Here is a 19,083-nt window from a genome sequence, read left to right on the forward strand (position 1 = left end):
TTGAAACCAAATCTCTGGACTGTCAGTAATTAACAGTGAAAGTGTGTGCAGTAGTACATTTTACACCACAGGAAAAAAGATTTGAATAATTAATAAATAACAGACAAATATTATATGCAACTATGGCAAAGAAAAGGGCCATATACACTGGTAAGATCATGGATATAAGTAAAGAGACCTACAGGAACGTTCCCCCTTCTTGAAGAGCATTGACATTAGATGCCTCCCTTAGAACCCAGTTTTTTGGATTATGGATTTTGGCCTCATACTCCTCTAACAGCGAGTGGAGACGCTTCCTCACAATGTTCACAAACACACCTTAAAAACAAAATTAATTTACAATACCGTATATTCAGTAAGATGCATTTATACAGCACACAGAGTATATGTGTATACCAATGGCCTGATATAAAAACATGACCCTGAATGACTGATTTTCTAACCTTGTGTCTCACTTTCATCCAGAAGTGTGAGCAGGTTTTCAACTCTCTTAGTGCTGAGTTCTCCACTGTCTGCTGCATCTCTGAGCATGCTGACTGCGCTCTGAACACAACTCCTAACCAGATCTGTTGTATTAAACAAATCTCCCAAAACCTGAAAAAAAATCATAGTTCTATTAAGGAAAAATGTCCTAGAAGTGAATCCCCTAAAACTATATGGTCTGAAGAATAAAAAGAACCTGCTGTTCTTCCAGGTTTATGAATATGAGTTGTAAACTCCACTTACAGTGGAGTAATCATTTTGTGTCACACTGGTGAGGTCTTCTGTCTCCATGGCTTGAAAAAGAAAAGAATTCAAGGTGAAATTTTCTTAATTTACTTGAAATATATAATAATTTTTAGAGAAACAAAGATTTTGATGAATTACCCTCAGGTGGATCTTCAAAAAGATCACTTATGCGAAGGTTTTTCAAGGAATGAACATCAGACACAAACTCTTTTGATCTTCTGAGATCATCAATGTGAACAGACCTCCAAGGACCTGAAAAAAACAGTAAGATTAATTTATAAGTTTTAACTATTCTTTTAATTGTCTGCTCTTTCTTTCTTTTTCTTTTTGTTGTTACTCTTAATGTGTAAAACCTTGCACTGCATTTTGTGTACGAAAGATCAACCAAGCTTATATTGTTGGTGTGCTAATTATGGACATTGTGACAGAGTCACTGACATAAAATTGACCAATTTGTTACACCAAGTGTAATAGCAGGACTAACCGCCTTGAAAGCCAACATAGGAGGTCCCACCCTCCATTCGAGGAAGTTTGGTGACAAAGTACACAAATGTCTTTGTGTTGTCAGTAGTGGCCCACTTGTTTATTTCGTTGATGCATGAATACCTGAGAAAATTAAACATTAAGCATAAGTAAATGAAAAAAGAACAAATGTGTGCATTTGCAATCACATGTGAGAGAGATGTAAAAGAAAGTACTTAAGTGATGACTGTCAGACTCACTTGGCTGATGAAAGAATATTCCCTCTGTGGGAGTCTTCATCATAGTCTGTTTGAATAATGAGCACTTTGTCTGCAGCTGCTGAGCCAAGAAATTCCCTGATACCAGGACATACAGTAGACATGATTTAGATTTGAATAGACAGAGTGATCATGTGCAGGCGCATATATCTACTCAGTATAGTGCATAATATTATCAGTTTTGTAACCGATCTAAAAAGAATTTTATGAAACATAAGCACAGTTTGTGTGGGAAAAGGCCATCATGTAGATTTAAATGAGTACCTAAGCAGAAGCAACATGCTCTTTGTATTGTGTACACACACCTGATTTTCTTGAGGAAAGAGTACTCTGTGTCAAACTGGTACAGTGATAGCAACTTGATATCATCAAGCTTCACCATACTCTGCAGTTGCTGAGTGTCTGTTGCAGTCAGTAGCCTGGAGAATGTTGTTACCTTCAAAAAAGCACCAAGAATTACAAAATAAGTTTGCTATTAATAACAGAAAAATCCACCCACGCATAATGTTACACTGTTATGTGTCATCAGTCTGTTATTTTCAATGCATACCAGTGTTTAGGGGTCAGCTGAGATTTGCATTTGGGTCATTTCTTTTATAATCACTTTTTTGCATTTGAGATTTTTTTTTTCATGCACTAATGCACATTCAAATTCCAACAGTCACTCTTTTACTAATAGGAAATAAGAATAATGTAGAAAATGTTTCTAGGTGGCATTTTTCCCATTAATATTTGATAGCAAAGTAGAATAAATTACCTCCGTGAAGAAGTTGGACTGCTTCTCCTGCTGTGTGTGATAGACAATGTAGTCTCCCAATGAACTGTGCATCTCCTCTCTAATGTATTCTTTCATTAACTGTTCTACTTCTTCATCTGGCAGTCTGGATTTGTCCAGACGAACAACAGAGTCTGGAGTGGCACAGTTGAGCAGAATGTCTTTGGCTTTCTTCAGAATGGTCTGAGCTTCTGTTTCAACACTTTGATTCTCTGTTATTTGCAGGACCACAGAGGAGCATGTGTCTGAGTGGTAGCCGATGAAGACATCACTTGGAGTGTATTGCTTTTCTGTGGAGTGTTGACTGCTTAAGGAGATAAAATCATCAACCCATTTCTGTAGCTGTCTGGCAATGCCTTTCTGCTCATCTCTGAGAACAGTGTTGATGTCAAGATAGTGTTTCTCCAACCTGTTAATCAGTGGGATTGGAAATTGCTCATAGACCACCTCTTTCTCCTCAATGACAATGAGCCTGAAGTTTTTGTGAACTCTGCATTTCACACGATGCGTTCCTAATCCAAGATCAACATACTTTTGACCCCCCAGGGTCACATAGTATTGGTTGAGAGCATCATACAGACTTTCGTACAGATTCTGAAGGTTCAGAAGTACAACTGTCTGTCCTGTCTCCATGCAAACCTTGACACGATTAATGTTCCTACAAATCTGCGTGTACTCCTGATCCTTTGGGAAACTGGACCCAAAGATGATCTCTGGATGGATTTGGTGAGAGAAGAAGATCTGTTGGAGAATCTGAAGAGCAGCATAGTTTTTTGTGAGAATTAGTAGGTAACGACTTTCTTGTTCTTGGCAAAATGGAGAGATGTTTTGTTTTGCCAAATCGATGGCACTTTGCTCAACTTGGAGAGCAGGAGAGATGCTTTGCTCAACCAAATCAATGGTGGAAATGTTGGCATGTGCAAACTCATCTCTGAGTTCTGTGCTGAATATGGTCATCACATCAACATCATCCTTTCCGCTGAAGTTTCTCAGGACTGCTCCAGTGATTTGATCTGCAGTAGGACACTTATTAAAGACTTTGGTAATTGAAAATACCATCTTTATCAGACTGTAGAAATCCCGCAGACCAAAAAAACCTTTGCCTTCTTTGCATACTGTCATATATGCTTTTGCAAAGGGCGGAAAGAGGTGTTTGATCTTTTCAAGAACCTTTTCTTCAGATGAACATATCCCCTTTGCACTTTTGATGAGCTCTTTCTGGTTTGGGTCTCCACGGGACACAAATATTCCACGATTCATCTTGGCAGGGTCAAGTGCCCAGTTGGAAATTCCAATGAACCCAACCCTTTTATAAGGTAGTGGCTCATCATCGACGCAGCCCTCTTCCAGTAATGGGTGAAGTGTTTTCAGTGGCATTTTAGGCGAATCTTCAGCCAATCCAATCTCATCAAGAACAACTACGGAAATGTATTCATCCAAGTTTTTACTTTCTTGAAAGCGGGAACACTGTTTGAATGTGTTGATGATTCCTTCAGGAGTTGAATGAGGGCTGCACTGGAAAGACACCAGATGTATCTGCTTCAGCCTCTTGTAAAGCTCAGAATGTGATGCAGGGCCCTGCATTGCATCTGCAACTAGGGTTTTAGACAGTGATTTGGAGCTCCCTGGTTTCCCAACAATAAACAGGGGAATTCTTAGCTCAACACAGATCACCATCATGAAGAAATTTTCTTTCAAAGCATCATTTCTGGCTATTGTCTTACCCATGGGCACACCATTGAGTAGGAGGTCGTGCATGAGTTGGATTTCCTCCTGTACTCTCTGTACGTCATATTCATGAGAAAGCAACAGGCTGATAGTTCTCTGATATGGCCTTTTGTCTTCCAAACAGGACTGATAGCACACTCCAGTGGCCATCAAGAGTGACCATATTACTCTGTCACTAGCAGGTGAAAATGATGGCTTGTTTTTTTTCCTCTGTAGGAATGTTCTCAGTTCCTCAGCAAACATGGAGTGATTTTTGTGAAACCACACAAAGACATGCATACAGCGTTCAACATCCCTCAGGCTGACAAAGCTGCATTCATCTTTCCTTTCCCTCATGAACTTCTGTGATGATGATAACACCTTAGTTATAGTTGGAATATAACGATTCTCAATCAAGTTGGCCCTGGCCTGTCTTTGCACTATTTGTTCAATGTACATTTGCTCTGTTGAGTCATTGAGCTGCCCAAAGTCCCAAACAAGAGGAATCATGCTAGGGGGTAAGGCATGAACACGATACACAAGCTGTCTGAGAGGGATGGATCCAAGTCTGTCTTCAGTCTCCTCAGCCCTGACACGGTAGCCCAATCCAGATGCCTCTAGCCTCTCAATCATCTTCTCTGTATGCTTCCTGTAGGGGTTGCATGCAGCAATTATCTGTAGTCCTGTTTGACAGCCAAGTTGTTGTCCCTGCACAGAGTTATCACAAAGGATCTCCTTGATGCTGCTGATTGCTTCTGTGGTGTTTGCCTCATCAAAGAAAAGAACTGAGTCAAATTCATGATTCTCTTTATTGGTCCTTGCAAGAGTTTCTGCTTCCGCCACTTTCTCATATATCATTTCTGATGTAGTTCCTCCATGAACCTTGACCAGTTTCATGTTTTCTGCTGGTGCTCCACATCTTCTCAACTCACACATAAACTTGATGAGCCTCGTCTTACCACATCCTGTTTCACCCATTATAATGACCGGGATACCACACCTAAATCTCATATGGATTGCCATCATTTTGAGGATATTATCAGTTGTCAGTTCATATGTTTCATCAGGATCTGTTGGCCACTTGATGCCAAGCACACTGCATAGATGCTCAATCTTGTCAGCTCGAGGAAGTTGATCAAAGTCCCTATTAAAAGGGACTCTCTGAAGTTTTAAGCCAGTGTACAGCTCTTGAGTCATGATGTTTCTCTTTATCACATTGCCTGTTAAGGGATTTATGGCATCAACCCCATTCTGGTCATTAGGCTCAAGGTGAAACCCAATGAAAGTCATGGACATGTGGTCATCATTAAAAAAGATGTATGGATGTGGCTCAGATTCCCACCTTTTTCTAATGAGGAATGGAGCTAAATCTCTTTCATTAAGCCCACTGGTGTCTATTTGTTGCCTCCCTAGGCTCTGGTCAGTAATGCACAGTGATGGGGTTGCGAAGTCTTTGGACATCAAGATCATGAACTCAACCACAAAGTTTTTGAACCCACGTAGAGTGTCTCCAACAAACTCAAATTTGCAGAAGACTGAATTCTCACAGTCTTGTAACTGCAGATTAAGGAACCAGACAAAGTTACGTAGCTCCGCCCATGAAGGATCTAGTATGCCACAGTAGATTAGCAGTATCTGGAGACATTTTGCATGAGTCCCTTCAATTCCTTGGTAAGTGAAGTTGTCAAGATTGTCATTGTTGTAAAAACGTGTGAGGTACTGGTATGGTCTTTGATATGCTTCACTCCGGAAACATTTATCATCCATGAGGGGGTCGTCACTCTCCATGTCAGTGATTTCTTCTCTCCTCATCTCCAAAGCCATAACTTCCTTTGGTGGACGGCAAATCACCTTCGGGAAAACCTCCAAGAATGCAAAGTTTTCCTTTCGTCCCTAAAATTATACAAATACATATATATATTAAAGTTAGGAATCAATCAATCAAGCCTACTCCCTTTATCAAGGATCTTGAGAAAATTAATTTCACTAAAAAGTTATACCTTCTTCTCCTACCAGCTGCTAATTGCAGCTACTGCAATTACCCATATACCATATTAAGCAACTGCAACCGAAGCATAATCCTAACCCTTTCTGTCTGTGGTTGTATGTAGTGCTTTCTACATTTCATAGCACACAGGTTAACTTTAGTTATTTTAGAAAAAGTTTTATCAGAACAATTCAGTAGAAAAGGATGCAACAATAACAGCAATAATAAAAGGAAACAAACAGAACTGTAAGGTATGATTTGAAAGAGAAACAAGATGAAAAAGGCTCAAACAGTAAATCTCAACTTACAGATCTGGGGGCATATCTTGGCTGATCATTTGTGGATTCCAGTAATTCGATGATATACAAGTGTTTGTGGCTGCAGCGCCACATCCATCCATCTGAATCCATCAGGTAACGCAAAAACAAAAGCTTGAATAGGAATTCATTCAAGCCTTTTTGCACCTGGGTAATATAATTTGCATCATCAGAGAGAAATCTTAATGTTACTGGATAAAACATATTTTAGCAAATTTTGACCATCTTAAGGATTTTCAATGAACCACATCATTAAAAAAAATTAAAGGACTTCCATTATCATGGGTGCATAAGATTGCTTACCGAGGATGTGACATCAAAGTGAAACATCTTGAGATCTTTCTGTTTTGGTGAGTCATACAAAGACTGGAGAACTTTGTGGTCATTGACCTCATGTTCAGTTAAGCGGATACACTTCTTGAATGCAGTTCCTTGTTCTACATTTTCCTCCAGCTTTTCATACAATCTTTGGACATACAGTGACTTGCCTGTAATGGTAGAATAACCAGATGTCATTTGGCTAACTGAAATCATGACATCAAGAATAATGAGTGGAATAAGTAGTATGTATCTCTAGGAAGCAGGAATTTTGTTACCAGAAGACACATTACAAGATCAGTTTTTATTCTGCACCTTGTTTTCTTGTAACTACTGATTTCATCTCAATAATATTGAAAACAAATGCATAATCCAAAACTGGGAATGATAGTATTTATTTTAAGGTGAGCATCATTCGATGCGAGAATAGGTTTAAGATATAAGCTCATTTGATATATATATATATATATATATATATATATAACGTATAACCATAGAAATTGTTATTTTTTTCTTTTGTTTGCTTTGTTGCTAATCTATCTATTTACCTACATAATTTTCTTAAATAACACCAGCCTATACTTCTTATATATATAAAAAAGCTACTGTACATGTAAGACTCACCAACTCCTGCACGTCTAGAAGCAACAATGCCAACAGAATGGCCACCTTTGAACACAGCATTCTTGTGATCCGAGGGGACAGTGTAATGCTGGGACAAGTACTTCTGGATCCTTTCCAATGACTCTTTTGGCACAAAGTCTCTTTTGAACTGACTGAATACAGTAGGAATGTAAGTGTGCTCCCTGTCAGAGCTGCAGTAGATCACCAGGCTGTATTCATGTTTAAACAGGGAACGCAGTTTCTGAAAACACTTCTCCATTGCACAGCTAACTTCATAGCTTAGTTGGTCTGCTCGAAGCATTGTGTAAATCTTCTGGCCAAAGTCACCTGGTGTGAGACATCTCCTCAGGAAAAGCTCTACTTGCTCATATGATGTTGCAGGGGTACATAAGAGAACCTCATCATAACTCGGCAGTGGCTCATAGTCATTGGTCATGTATAAGCAGATACTTGAAGTCAGGACCTCATCTTGTGGGCAGATTATGAGATTAGGTTGGTTTGAGACAAGGCCTTTTGGGAGTGTTCTTCTGAGTGAATTGTCTTTTGTTTCTGAGAGTATTGTTTCCTCCCATTCATCTTCATTTTGGTATTCTGTGTCAGTCATCATTTTTAACAGACCCCCTAAACTCCTTATGTCCAAAAGATCATGGAAAAATATTCCCTCGTTCTTCATGTAGGCATTCCACAACTCTTCCAGTTCTTTCAAACCAACAGTCTGTTCTGCCTTTTCTGCTGGATCATCAGTTGTAACTTGACTCATATTGGCTGATGACATAGTCATGTCATCCTGGTGAAGAAAGTGACTTTGAAATGGAATATCTTCGTTGACCCTTTTGCCAGGCTCAAATTGGTTGTGAAACCTTCTCCATGTGCTCCAGACATCTGATGTTGTGCAGTTTGGTTTGATGAAAGAGAGCATCATCAAAGCTTTGTCCTCTATTACTGCATTCTCATTTGTTGGAGTCACAACACTGCACAGGTAGGATATTTGTTCTGCCGTGAAGAAGTTTAAGTAGTAGTGATCAGATCTCTGTTTGTTCATGAAGTTCTGCCAGTCATCAAGAAACAACTCCATCTTCTTGGACAGAGCTGTAAGTTGTTCAACCAGACTTCCACATACTTCGATGTGATGCACAGTCTTGCAAAAGTTGATTTCCATAATGATACATGGGCCACTCCGAGTTTTGCAATAAATCTTAGCTTCCCAAAACCTGAAGAGTGGGTTCCCTGCAGCATAAAGGTCTACAAATACTTTTGCAAGCCTCTGGACGTTGTCAAACACCTGATTATAAAGAAGAAAAAGTGTGATTACGGGCAAAATATACATTTTTCTATTAAATATCTAATTAATTTACTGAAAAGCAGACATAAATCTCTTGTAACAAATTCAAAATGTATAATAATTATATAATACCTCAGCGAAGCATTCCACCTCACTCTGATTTTGTTCCCCTCTTCCAGACATGAGCATGAGTTTGTTTTGCAACTCTTTCAGGTCATCATAGGTGCATGTCATGTTTTCTTCAGGTCCATCCTGAATTTGCAGCATCAGTGAAGTCTCTAAAATTAGCTATAGAGGGAAGTATCAATATGATAAGGACCACATTGGTGTTAAAGTCCTTAGACCTGAAAACTACCATCACATGCATAAGACAAGAAAAGACACATAATTCATATATTCGGTACATTGCAATACATTTTGTGCTGACAATGCAACACTGTGCAGGGTAACTTGGTCAGGTGCTGAACATTTTCAAAATCAAAAACTTCTTTTTGACCATTTGTATTTTAAATGCTCAGTTTATTTTATTAAGATTAGGTTTTTATTTTGTTATATGTGATTCTTTCTAATTTACAGTATATAACTTAGTTTGTTTGTCCAGGTGACAACACTTTTTTTGGCTAACTGTTGTGTTTTTCATATCCAGGTTTAAACATGTTTATGCACCAGTTTCATGCAAACCTTTTTCTGGTTCTGGGCCTTGATGATGTATATCCCTCTCTCATTGATGGATGTAGCCAGGGACAGAGATGAAAATTCAACAGATCCATGGCTTTCCTTAACAGTTTTTAACCACTCCAGATGCCGTGCTGTATCCCGCTATAATCAGACAACAAACAAAAAATTCTGAGTGTATTTTTTAGTTTCAAAAGTTTCTAATGAGTTTGGTTGTAAAGGCTGATAAAATAAATTAACAGGATTTGCCATGCACAGTAAACTAGCTAGCCCCTCAGGGATTATCCTTTTGCTTTTTTTCTTGAATGTGAATGAACAATAATCAAAAAAAATATTTTTTTTAAAACAAGAATCTTGAATCTGGCACAACTGAATTTGAATTTGACCATGATTCCTAATGGTTAAGAATAAATTTTACTTTCTAACCTAACTGTTGAAATTTCAGGAAGAGGGGACACCGCTAGAAACAGCTTTACAATGGAGTCCATTGTTAAAGCAAGCATCACTAGTGATTTTACTGATCCTAGGGGTCCATTGTGTAACCATACCATTTAAATAATAATTCATTGGGATTTTGGAAAACGACTGCCTGTTTCAACCTTTAACTACCAAATCATAAGTACTTGTGCATGTACATGATACAGCTGTGACTGTAGTTGCAATGTTAGTTACAGTGTGGAGGCAACATGAAGGGTCGAATCTCACCAGCTTCTTTGGTATATTTCTGTCATTTTCAAGTGCTTTCCACAATTTTGACAATGACTCATTGAAGGCCTTAAAATCAGAGTCCTCCTTCAGTCCATACAATATGGATGAGTAACCAAGAACAGCATCATGGAAACAGGCCACTCGATCCACATCCAGGTCATTTTCTCCAGCAGAGATGGATGCCAGGTCAACAAAAACTTTCAGCTCATTGATATCTGCAATTACAAATTTCCTTTAGATGAAGCAAATAATTGTGTTCAACTCTAACAAAAATGGAATCTATTGTACCTTCAAGTGCCTTTTTAACCCACTGGACAAACTCTGATGTCAGACTGAGTTGCTGAAGACATTCCCTGCGATTATCTGTAATGTCCTTCAGGATATGTTTGGCATTTATGAAGGTATCATCTATGCAATTCAGGCTGTTTTTCTTGAAGTCAGCTTGATTCTGAAAAGTATACATTACAGTAAGAAATTGTTTAGTGCATGATTCATGATGCCAGTTAAGATGTGTATAAAAGCCTATCTGAATTAACAGTTAATGGGTACAGGAAGACTGAGGGTGAATGTTTTATCATACTTATATTTCAATTTCCATTTCCCATTTCAGTCTCTACATTACAACAAAGTATGTCAGTATTTCATGAGAGTACGAGACCAAACTAGTTTTCAACAATAAATCTATACAGAGGATTAGCTACTTACTTGACTGCAATATACACTACACAACTAACAATATCCACCAAAAATATTACAGAGTCTCTTATGAATGGAGCCATGTCAGTAGGTGTGCTGTTAATATCTTACAAGTAAGGACTGGTGACTTATTATAAAGACAGCTCTTTTGAATTTACAATTGTTAGGAACATACCATTTGCAGCAATTTCTCCAGCACTTTGAAGTCTCCTTCCGGACATATTGTGTTCCTGATATCCATGATGATTTTGGCAGTGTCCATTGCAAGATGAAGATCCTGGTACTGTTGAATCTGGTTAATTCTTTCTGTGATCCATCTTCTGTTATCAGATGGATTTGTTCTGCACATGATCTGTAAATCTTTTCGCAAGTCTTCGTAATTTCCTTTATAGTCCTCAAAGAGGCTGTCTATTTCCTCCAGTAACAATTCCCCACTCTTCAGACCATCATAGAGCCCTTTGTACTTGCTGTAGCAGCTCTGGAATATTTTGCTGTAGACCAGGTCGAGAGTGTAGATTTCTTCATTCCCATCGAGATGTTCAGTATCATCAGTATCAGGTTGGTCTCTTGACAGCTCTTCCACTCGGTTCATCCAGCACACTTTGAAGATTGAGCTGTCTTTAATGGCATGCAGTTCTGAAGCCATTTGTCGGGTGATATCACAAAGGTTGAAATAAGTGACCTGCCCAACCGTAGGAGGGCACTGTCGATCAAGAGTGAGAACCTTCATAAATTCATTCAGATTCATCGTCTCAGTTTTCTGATGAAGTTTTATGTCCAACCCCATGAAGTCAACTGCGGATTAAAATATATTATTAAGAATATATGTAGATATACAGATGGTCTTCTCAGTCCAAAAACCACTACAGTATATCAAGATCCACGATCTGCAAAGAATCACTTTCAATGTTGAGGAGTAGCAACTGGATACTAAGGCCTTGTCAGATCAACTTAATTCCTCACGTGGTTGGTTAGACAAAGTTAATGCAAGCAGCCCTGCGGAGGAACCACAGACTTGGAACAAGGCATGTGTATGATTCTATCTCATGGGATAAAAAGTAGCATGCCGTTCAAACAACTATGGACTATCTACTGGACTACTAGACACTTTGAGAAAAACCACTCCCATTGTGGGATCTGGTTCCAATACCTTGTTTTAAGGTGACCACAGCTATACTTTTAGCTTGTATCTTTTGACTTGACACACTAAATCAGGCTACTTCCTTTGCAGAGGATGTTAGGCTCCGTGTCTCATTTTTTATTCCCACACTGCAAAGTTCAGCTCCTCTCCTGACAAATGGGAACTGCAGAAGATGATACCCATCATCATGCAGGTGGTAAGGCCAACAGCTTGAACTGTTCATTCTGGCTTTTTGCCTGGTTAAGTTACATTTGTTCCTGAATACTAAAATTCTTGGCGCACCAATGGCAGATGTCTCAAAAATTAACAAAGGAATATAAGCAAAATACGAACACCTCTCAACATTCTGTAGTTCAAATAGCACAACAAGGTTGTAGCATCAGTGTACATCTGTCCTTGGTCTTGAGCACCTTCCCTAAATAACTGCTCTAATGTTTTATGTCAGGTCAGATCTTCTCATTTTAATTATCGCCTTCTGAGGCCTCCATACTCCATACTTTTTTTTTCATTTTTAGATTTTTATCATTTGAATCAGGTGACAATCTATGCAAACATATATACTGTATGTCTCCAAGAAATACAAAAATGTTAATTATGTTGCCAAATCACACCATAACATAGCATCTTTATCCTAAAGCCTCCTTAACACATAGTTCCCAGTAAATTACTTGGATAACCTTTCAGTGACTAGTGATTTTCACGATTCACACATGCAGCTACATTCAGGAACATTTCTGCCTTGCGCCTTTTCACACATGCTATGGCAATGCCAGAATAGATGGGCAAAGTACAGTCAAGCAGATGGCGATAATGCAACACTTATAGATGCAAACAACCATAAAACTCAACAGAAGGAGAGGGTGAAACTTGCAAAGCTCAGATCAAACTTTCAAACTAGGCAGTGCTGATCAAATATGAATCAAGATTATGTTACTGCATTGCCTATTTCTCATCTCAAATGTTTCAAGAAACATGTTTTAGTGTACTGTTTAGCTGTAAAATGAGAAAGTTTGTGACGTAGCTGCCATGTTGAAAACAGACGAGCCAAAACCAAGCAACTCGCGGTATGTCACCCACACGTCAAGTCTTGATTGGTTCACTCGCTCCACGTGAAAACATCTTTTGTCAGAAGGATGTAACCCTTTACATGCTTGTCCCTGCAATGTTACTGCTTTCATTCACAACATGGGCATTTTCCCTGAAATGTTAGGTCTTGAGGTGGGAAATCGGCAGTACAGATTTCCCTGAATATTGATCCCTACTCCCATTCACACATGACCCCATACAGGAAATGTTCCTTAACATTTCAGGAAAAGACTGCATGCGTGAAAGGAGCTTAAGATGGGGTTTCTAACAAACTTAATTCTTAACATAATTTTCCTCTCAATGTGTCATTCCTGCCTACCTTTGACATGTTGTGGAAGCTCCTGGCAGATTTGTAGAAGACTTCTGACCAGCTCCTTCTCATTGGAGACAGCTTCTGCTTCCTCGTTTCTTAGTCTCAGTAACCGTCTCATGTTTCTGTCATCTTTACAACGACCATCATCACAGAGGCCATCTAGAGGAACATAAACACTTGGATGAGCACAAATACAGAAGTAGAATTACAACCGTGAATTTAAAAAGAGAATAACACCTATTGAAGTTTCTAAGTGTCCCCATAAAGGTGCATATACATACACACAGACACCATACATGGTGAATATAAAATGTGTGCATACAACAGACATGCTTTAAAGCAGTGGTTCCCAACCTGCGGGTCGAGTTTTTTTTTTCATGCTTTGAGGACCACAAGTTAAATATGTCCATTGTATTGGAATTGCAGAAGAGGCGTTCAATGGTGGAAAAATATGTTCTGTTGTAATTTGGGTGAACCAGCCTTTTACATAATGGACATACTGTACTAGCATTGTCATGAGTGCTAACATTTCAGTACTACTTTTAATTCTATATACAATTTCATACTTAAAAAATAAATGTATGGTGTAAGAGATGAAAGAGAAGAAAAAGGAGGTAGAGGAGAAGAAGAACTAGAAATATACAGATATTCCGATTCACCTATCTTCAGCAAGTCAACAAATTCTCGTTCTCTCTGGAGGATCTGGTCTAAAGTTTTCATTTGAATTTCCCCACTGAGGAACTTCTCTGATACAGATTTGAATGCTGAACTCGCCAAAGTCATCCTGATTTGAGCTTCATCTGACAATTTGTCAATCAGTCCTTCTCTTGCACCTGGAAAACAAGCAAAGTGCAAACATAAACTACAAAACATTTTACTATTATCTATGTGTACATAAAAATCAAACAGCCAATCACAATAAATGTATGGTGAGACAGTTAAGTTCAAAACAATCCCCTGCCTGTCAACCTTCACTTTCTTTCCTTTAGTCATTACAATTTTCTTTTACCACTTTATTATAGAGAGTGACCATAGCCTTTAGACATTAAGAAGAGCTAATTCCCAGTTAATCTTGTGACATTATATTTAACATTTAAGTATTTACCTGCCATTTGGAAGACAGTTTTGGCCATGGGCCAATTTAAAAGGTACTCAAATATCAAGTCCTCTCCTTCAATGTAATCTCCTTTGGCATCTGTGGGCCATGACTTCAGCACAACAACAGACATCAGCTTCCCAAACTTTGTGATATCATGTCTCTCCAATAGAGCTGAAACATTTCTGCCAGATTTATCCTAACAGAAAGAAATCACAGGAAAAAAATAATGCACAAAAAATGAAATTTGTATTTATGTTTTAAGAAGATTAAGGAAACATGCACATGCAGTTTTTGTCATGCAGGTGCTACAAGGTTGAGCCAATCTATGTCAAACAAACTGTCTTTGGGGGTCCTTCATTTGAAGTATTCATAATTAAAGCATTGTAACATTAAGTATAATTTGTTATAGAATGGATATAAAACCTTAAATGGTTTACATTCTTCATATGAATACACACAAAAAGATATCCTTAAGTACTTACAACTCAAGGTTCATTTTAATTGTCATTATACAATACAGGATTGCACAATGAAATTCAGTTGTGACCCCGTCCATGTTACACCCATAAACAATGTATTTACAAATATAACCATATTTTTAATTAGAGTAGAATAAAACAATTAATTTGGCAATAAAATATAATAAAGTATATACAAGTAAAACTAAATAAGAAGTTAAAAAGGAAAAACTATATTATATATCCAAGGAATATACACACATACATATACATATACATATACATATATACATACAAATAATACATACACTCACCAAGCACTTTATTATATTACTTTAGGGCAATGGGTAGTGGTGGTGAACTGGAGTGCATTATCTTGAAAAGTGTTCCTAATATTTTGTCACTTTCTCTCTATGTATAAAATATAAGGAACACTTTTCAATGCAATGCATTCCGGTACACCACCACCACCCTCTACGACCTCAATAATAAACATAAAGTAGAATTATTACTTTTTGTCAAGAAAAACTGAAAATGTATAAGCTTCATAAAAGTAGAATTTATGGCAGAGCTGTTATATTGGATTGCATTAGATTGCATAGGTTTTCCTAATAAAGTGCTCCGTGAGTGTATATAACCACATGTTTTTACAATATGTGCAAAAATATCTAATATGTAAATTGTATATGTCATATTATACTGTATTAACTGGTTATTATCAAAATACCTGACAAATGGCTGCAATCGCCTCCAAAGCACATTTCTCCATTGACCTGCATAGCACTGGACTTGTCTTGCTCAGTTCTTCCATCTTGTTAGAGTAGATTCCAATTTGATTCACTGGGTGTTCCTAGCAAATAAGCACATAATCTTAGTCTTGTTTCTCAAGTTCACGTGCAAAGCATGAAAACACAAAGAAATCCAGTCTTACCTGTTTTAACTTTCCTTCAAAATCCTCCGTGAAGGTGGTTCTCCAGAATGAAGTATGTTGCTCATGACTGAAGGATAGTGAGAGTAACTTGTTCCATACCTAGAAAGAAAAACATCCTATGGATTTCATAGCTCTGCTACATCACAATTTATGTACTGCATACCACGTCAAATTGCTACCACACTAGAAAAAAAAAATTAAAACCATGACAGAGAACATCATATACAGTATATAACTGCATTCATTTCTGCTTACCTCAATTTCATGTGGTACAGAAAATTGTGTACGATTCCATTCATTCAGCAATTTGTTTTTGAAGGTAGTTCTCCGCCATTCCCTCATTGTTTCTAATGTCTCCCCGATTGACTCTTCATGAATCCTCTCTCTTGACTGGAATAGCAATTATAATATATATGTATATTATGGACATCATGATATTTAATATGGATATCTATTCACTGCTTGCATTTTAGCATTAAGAATTTCAATGATTAATATAAAATATATACTTCATTTACACACATGAGATACAAGTGTGCTTTTCCCACAAGTAGACAAATGTTTGGAAGTGAAAAACAATCAAATGTTTCACAATATCATGTGATCCATATTAGTTGAATTATTTATTTTCTCAATAGACGATAGACAAGATAGACATTTCAAGCTTTGACAAGACTTTGATAGAAGGATATAGGTCTGTCACACACTGATGGTTGACTCTCACCTGGGAATCAGTGTAGTCATATGACTTTGCAATCAGACAGACAAGTTCAAGGAAGATAAGAGGGATATCACAGCGGTCTGGATCTGTTGTTTTACGGCAGATAGAACCAAGAAGCCTTACTGCAGTTTTCAGGCAACACTCTCCATATTTGTCATCAAAACTATAGGAAGAAAATATTTGAATTATTGTTGTGTATGAATTCATTTTGCTATCAATATTCTGTAGATAGTGAAATTCATAGACATTACTGCAGAGATACTGTATTATAGTGACAGATGTAATTTTTTTTTTTTTTACCTATTATTGCGATGGCTTTCTTTTTTGATGAGATGGGATGCCAATTCTTTCAAAGTCTGTAATCCAAATCACATGAGAATTGAAATTTGTAGACATAGTTCAACATCATGAGGTAAAATTCAAGCAAGTGGTAGCTTCTAAGGATACATACCCTGTAGTCGGAGTGAGTTATACCAGATCTGACACTGAAATGCAGGTGAAGCAGAATGTCAAGGAGCTCCACTGGCACACGGGACATGAAGCTCATCAGATCATCCAAACTCAGCAGAGACATCCAAGAGTGCGCAAGAAAATGATCAATGTCCACCAGGTATGCATGGTCTTTCATGATTCCAATCAGACTCCTGATGTAAAGTCAGAGTTGTTTATGGTGACCAGGCGTTGAGGGGAAGAAAAAAAAAATCAGGATATCCCCAGGAATCTTAGGCTCCACATTAGTTCTACAAGCTAATGAAAGACCTAATTTTTGGGGGGATTTTGCCACATGCAAAGGATGTCCTACTCCACTACCAATTTCATAGCCGTAGGGTCATTTCTATAATCTGAATTTGGAATTGTTTTCTATTTTATTCTGGTGCCAGCAGCTAAGCAGCTGCTCCTGCAATTGTTTGGAAACACTGCATCCCCATCCTCCCATGGCAATAAATATTTAGCTTTTTCATCCTAGCCAATATACAAAAAGCACTGTTTATGGTTGGTTTGTCAAATACATACATTAAAAATTAACCACTGGTTGATTTGGGATTTCTGTGTATAAAAGTCAAATATTGGAACAGCTACCATATATTGTTATTTAGGGCCACTGACATTTTCTCCAGATATTTCAAAAGGTTCTGCACATGTGCTCTGTAGAGGAAAATAACATAATTTACATACCTTGTGTCTCTGTACATATTTGTTCCCTTGCTCCCCCTCAAGCCACTCCAGGAGTCAAACTCTGGGTTCAAGACAGGTGGAACTGGCTCAAATGGCTTGCTTTCTCCTCTCAGTAGGTGAATCAGAGGAATGACCAAGACCCACTTCTCAATCCGGCGTTGACTAGCACTGCTGCAAAGAATCTCAACAGCATCCGCAACACTATACCAAAGAAGAAATCAGTATTTAGCTTCATTATGTTTAGAGTAGAAGAGCTTTTTGTTGGGGAAAAAACATAAAATATCTCTAAAAAATATCTATCTAAAAATTATACCATATTATAATACTTGTTTTATTTCTACTCTATGTTGTTGGAAGATAAGGTCAACTGTATTTAGAACTACAATATTAAGTCCAATTGAATGTACACTGAGCAAAAATGAAGGTCATGATCAATGCCATCTGCATAAATTTAAAACCGCATTTTATGCAAGTTAATCTGAATCTAATCCAGTTTATTTTATCCAGCAAATTCTCTAAAAGTTCAGCATCCATACCAACGCACTATAATATTCAATAGAAACTGTTGTTTGTAAGCAATTAAATGGTGCATTAGTGCCAACACCTGGTAAGGAATGTTGCAGGATGGACAGACCCTTTTGACAAACAAGTCCACTGACATACTGTTTTCAGGGTAAAGCTCAATTCTGTTGCCTCAAACTCCCTGCGATCTTATATTCTCATCTCGAGTTGCCACTATCCTTTTTCATTATGCAGAATTTATGACCCTCGATCAAAATCAATAATCAGTTTTTCATCATGACAAAACAAAGCCTCATATCAAAATCCCAAATCCCAATATATTGAAATCATGAAAAAACAAAGCTTGTTATATGATATGGATAAATAATTAGTCACCTCTTATGAGAAAGCACAACATGAAAATAATTAACCCCATTGCCTTCAGTTTTAAGTTGACCCTTGTCTACCTAATTTCTGATACTACTTACAAGCCAAATACTAAAGCTGACTGAACATTATCAGGCTGATAGTCACCATTATTTTCTATTAATACTTGAATTGGGTCTTTAGTTAACCTTTAACTCATTTTTAATCATTTGTTTTCTTGTCTATTTTTTATTTATAAATTATAATCTTAATAATTTTCATATGGTACTGTTGTTATTTTACGCTTTAACTAAAACTTCACATTAGTTACCTTTTCTTATCTGGTAAAGGGCTTGCAAAGTCTTTCCAGAAAGAGCGAAAATGGTGTTGTGGCTTATTAGGCAGGCAAAGAAGATCACATAGATTAGATATCGGTTGATCTGTCATGTGTTCTCTCAGATACTTGTTGTAAACAAGCAAACCAATAACTCCTGCATGCAGAGGTGGTAAGAGGGATTCTGTTTTTTCTCTCCCCTTTCTGGACTTGGGATAGATGTTTTCCTCCAGAAAACTTTTAAGCAGGATTTTCACCTGGAAAAAGTAAAGGAACAAGGTAATAGCAGATGTCAAATACTTACATTCTGATCAGACCTTTTGGTGGAAAACAGTATATATTAATTAAATTTATCTTAGATTTTAGGAGACCATTCTGGATGTGGATGTGTACTGCTGT

At 37.6% G+C, this 19,083-nt stretch overlaps 1 protein-coding gene across 4 annotated transcripts in view; it reads right to left on the reverse strand.

Moving 5' to 3' along the window:
• Positions 1–19,083, reverse strand: part of LOC137187584 (E3 ubiquitin-protein ligase rnf213-alpha-like) — a 51,965-nt gene that overhangs the window by 22,168 nt on the left and 10,714 nt on the right. For all 4 annotated transcript variants that reach the window (XM_067596590.1, XM_067596588.1, XM_067596589.1 and 1 more), the window contains 27 exons: positions 18,682–18,941; positions 17,484–17,684; positions 16,759–16,951; positions 16,608–16,663; positions 16,311–16,470; positions 15,842–15,976; positions 15,587–15,685; positions 15,383–15,505; positions 14,204–14,393; positions 13,758–13,931; positions 13,105–13,257; positions 10,734–11,353; positions 10,151–10,310; positions 9,860–10,077; positions 9,161–9,298; positions 8,612–8,767; positions 7,198–8,479; positions 6,559–6,743; positions 6,247–6,402; positions 2,227–5,844; positions 1,775–1,905; positions 1,452–1,547; positions 1,214–1,335; positions 868–981; positions 727–776; positions 444–594; positions 183–318 (listed from right to left, as the gene is read on the reverse strand). In XM_067596590.1, the coding sequence (XP_067452691.1) occupies positions 183–318; positions 444–594; positions 727–776; positions 868–981; positions 1,214–1,335; positions 1,452–1,547; positions 1,775–1,905; positions 2,227–5,844; positions 6,247–6,402; positions 6,559–6,743; positions 7,198–8,479; positions 8,612–8,767; positions 9,161–9,298; positions 9,860–10,077; positions 10,151–10,310; positions 10,734–11,353; positions 13,105–13,257; positions 13,758–13,931; positions 14,204–14,393; positions 15,383–15,505; positions 15,587–15,685; positions 15,842–15,976; positions 16,311–16,470; positions 16,608–16,663; positions 16,759–16,951; positions 17,484–17,684; positions 18,682–18,941 (9,077 nt within the window). The remainder of the gene's footprint in view (positions 1–182; positions 319–443; positions 595–726; positions 777–867; positions 982–1,213; positions 1,336–1,451; positions 1,548–1,774; positions 1,906–2,226; positions 5,845–6,246; positions 6,403–6,558; positions 6,744–7,197; positions 8,480–8,611; positions 8,768–9,160; positions 9,299–9,859; positions 10,078–10,150; positions 10,311–10,733; positions 11,354–13,104; positions 13,258–13,757; positions 13,932–14,203; positions 14,394–15,382; positions 15,506–15,586; positions 15,686–15,841; positions 15,977–16,310; positions 16,471–16,607; positions 16,664–16,758; positions 16,952–17,483; positions 17,685–18,681; positions 18,942–19,083) is intronic.

This window comes from Thunnus thynnus, chromosome 8, assembly GCF_963924715.1.
Source record: "Thunnus thynnus chromosome 8, fThuThy2.1, whole genome shotgun sequence".
Lineage (NCBI taxonomy): Eukaryota > Metazoa > Chordata > Actinopteri > Scombriformes > Scombridae > Thunnus > Thunnus thynnus.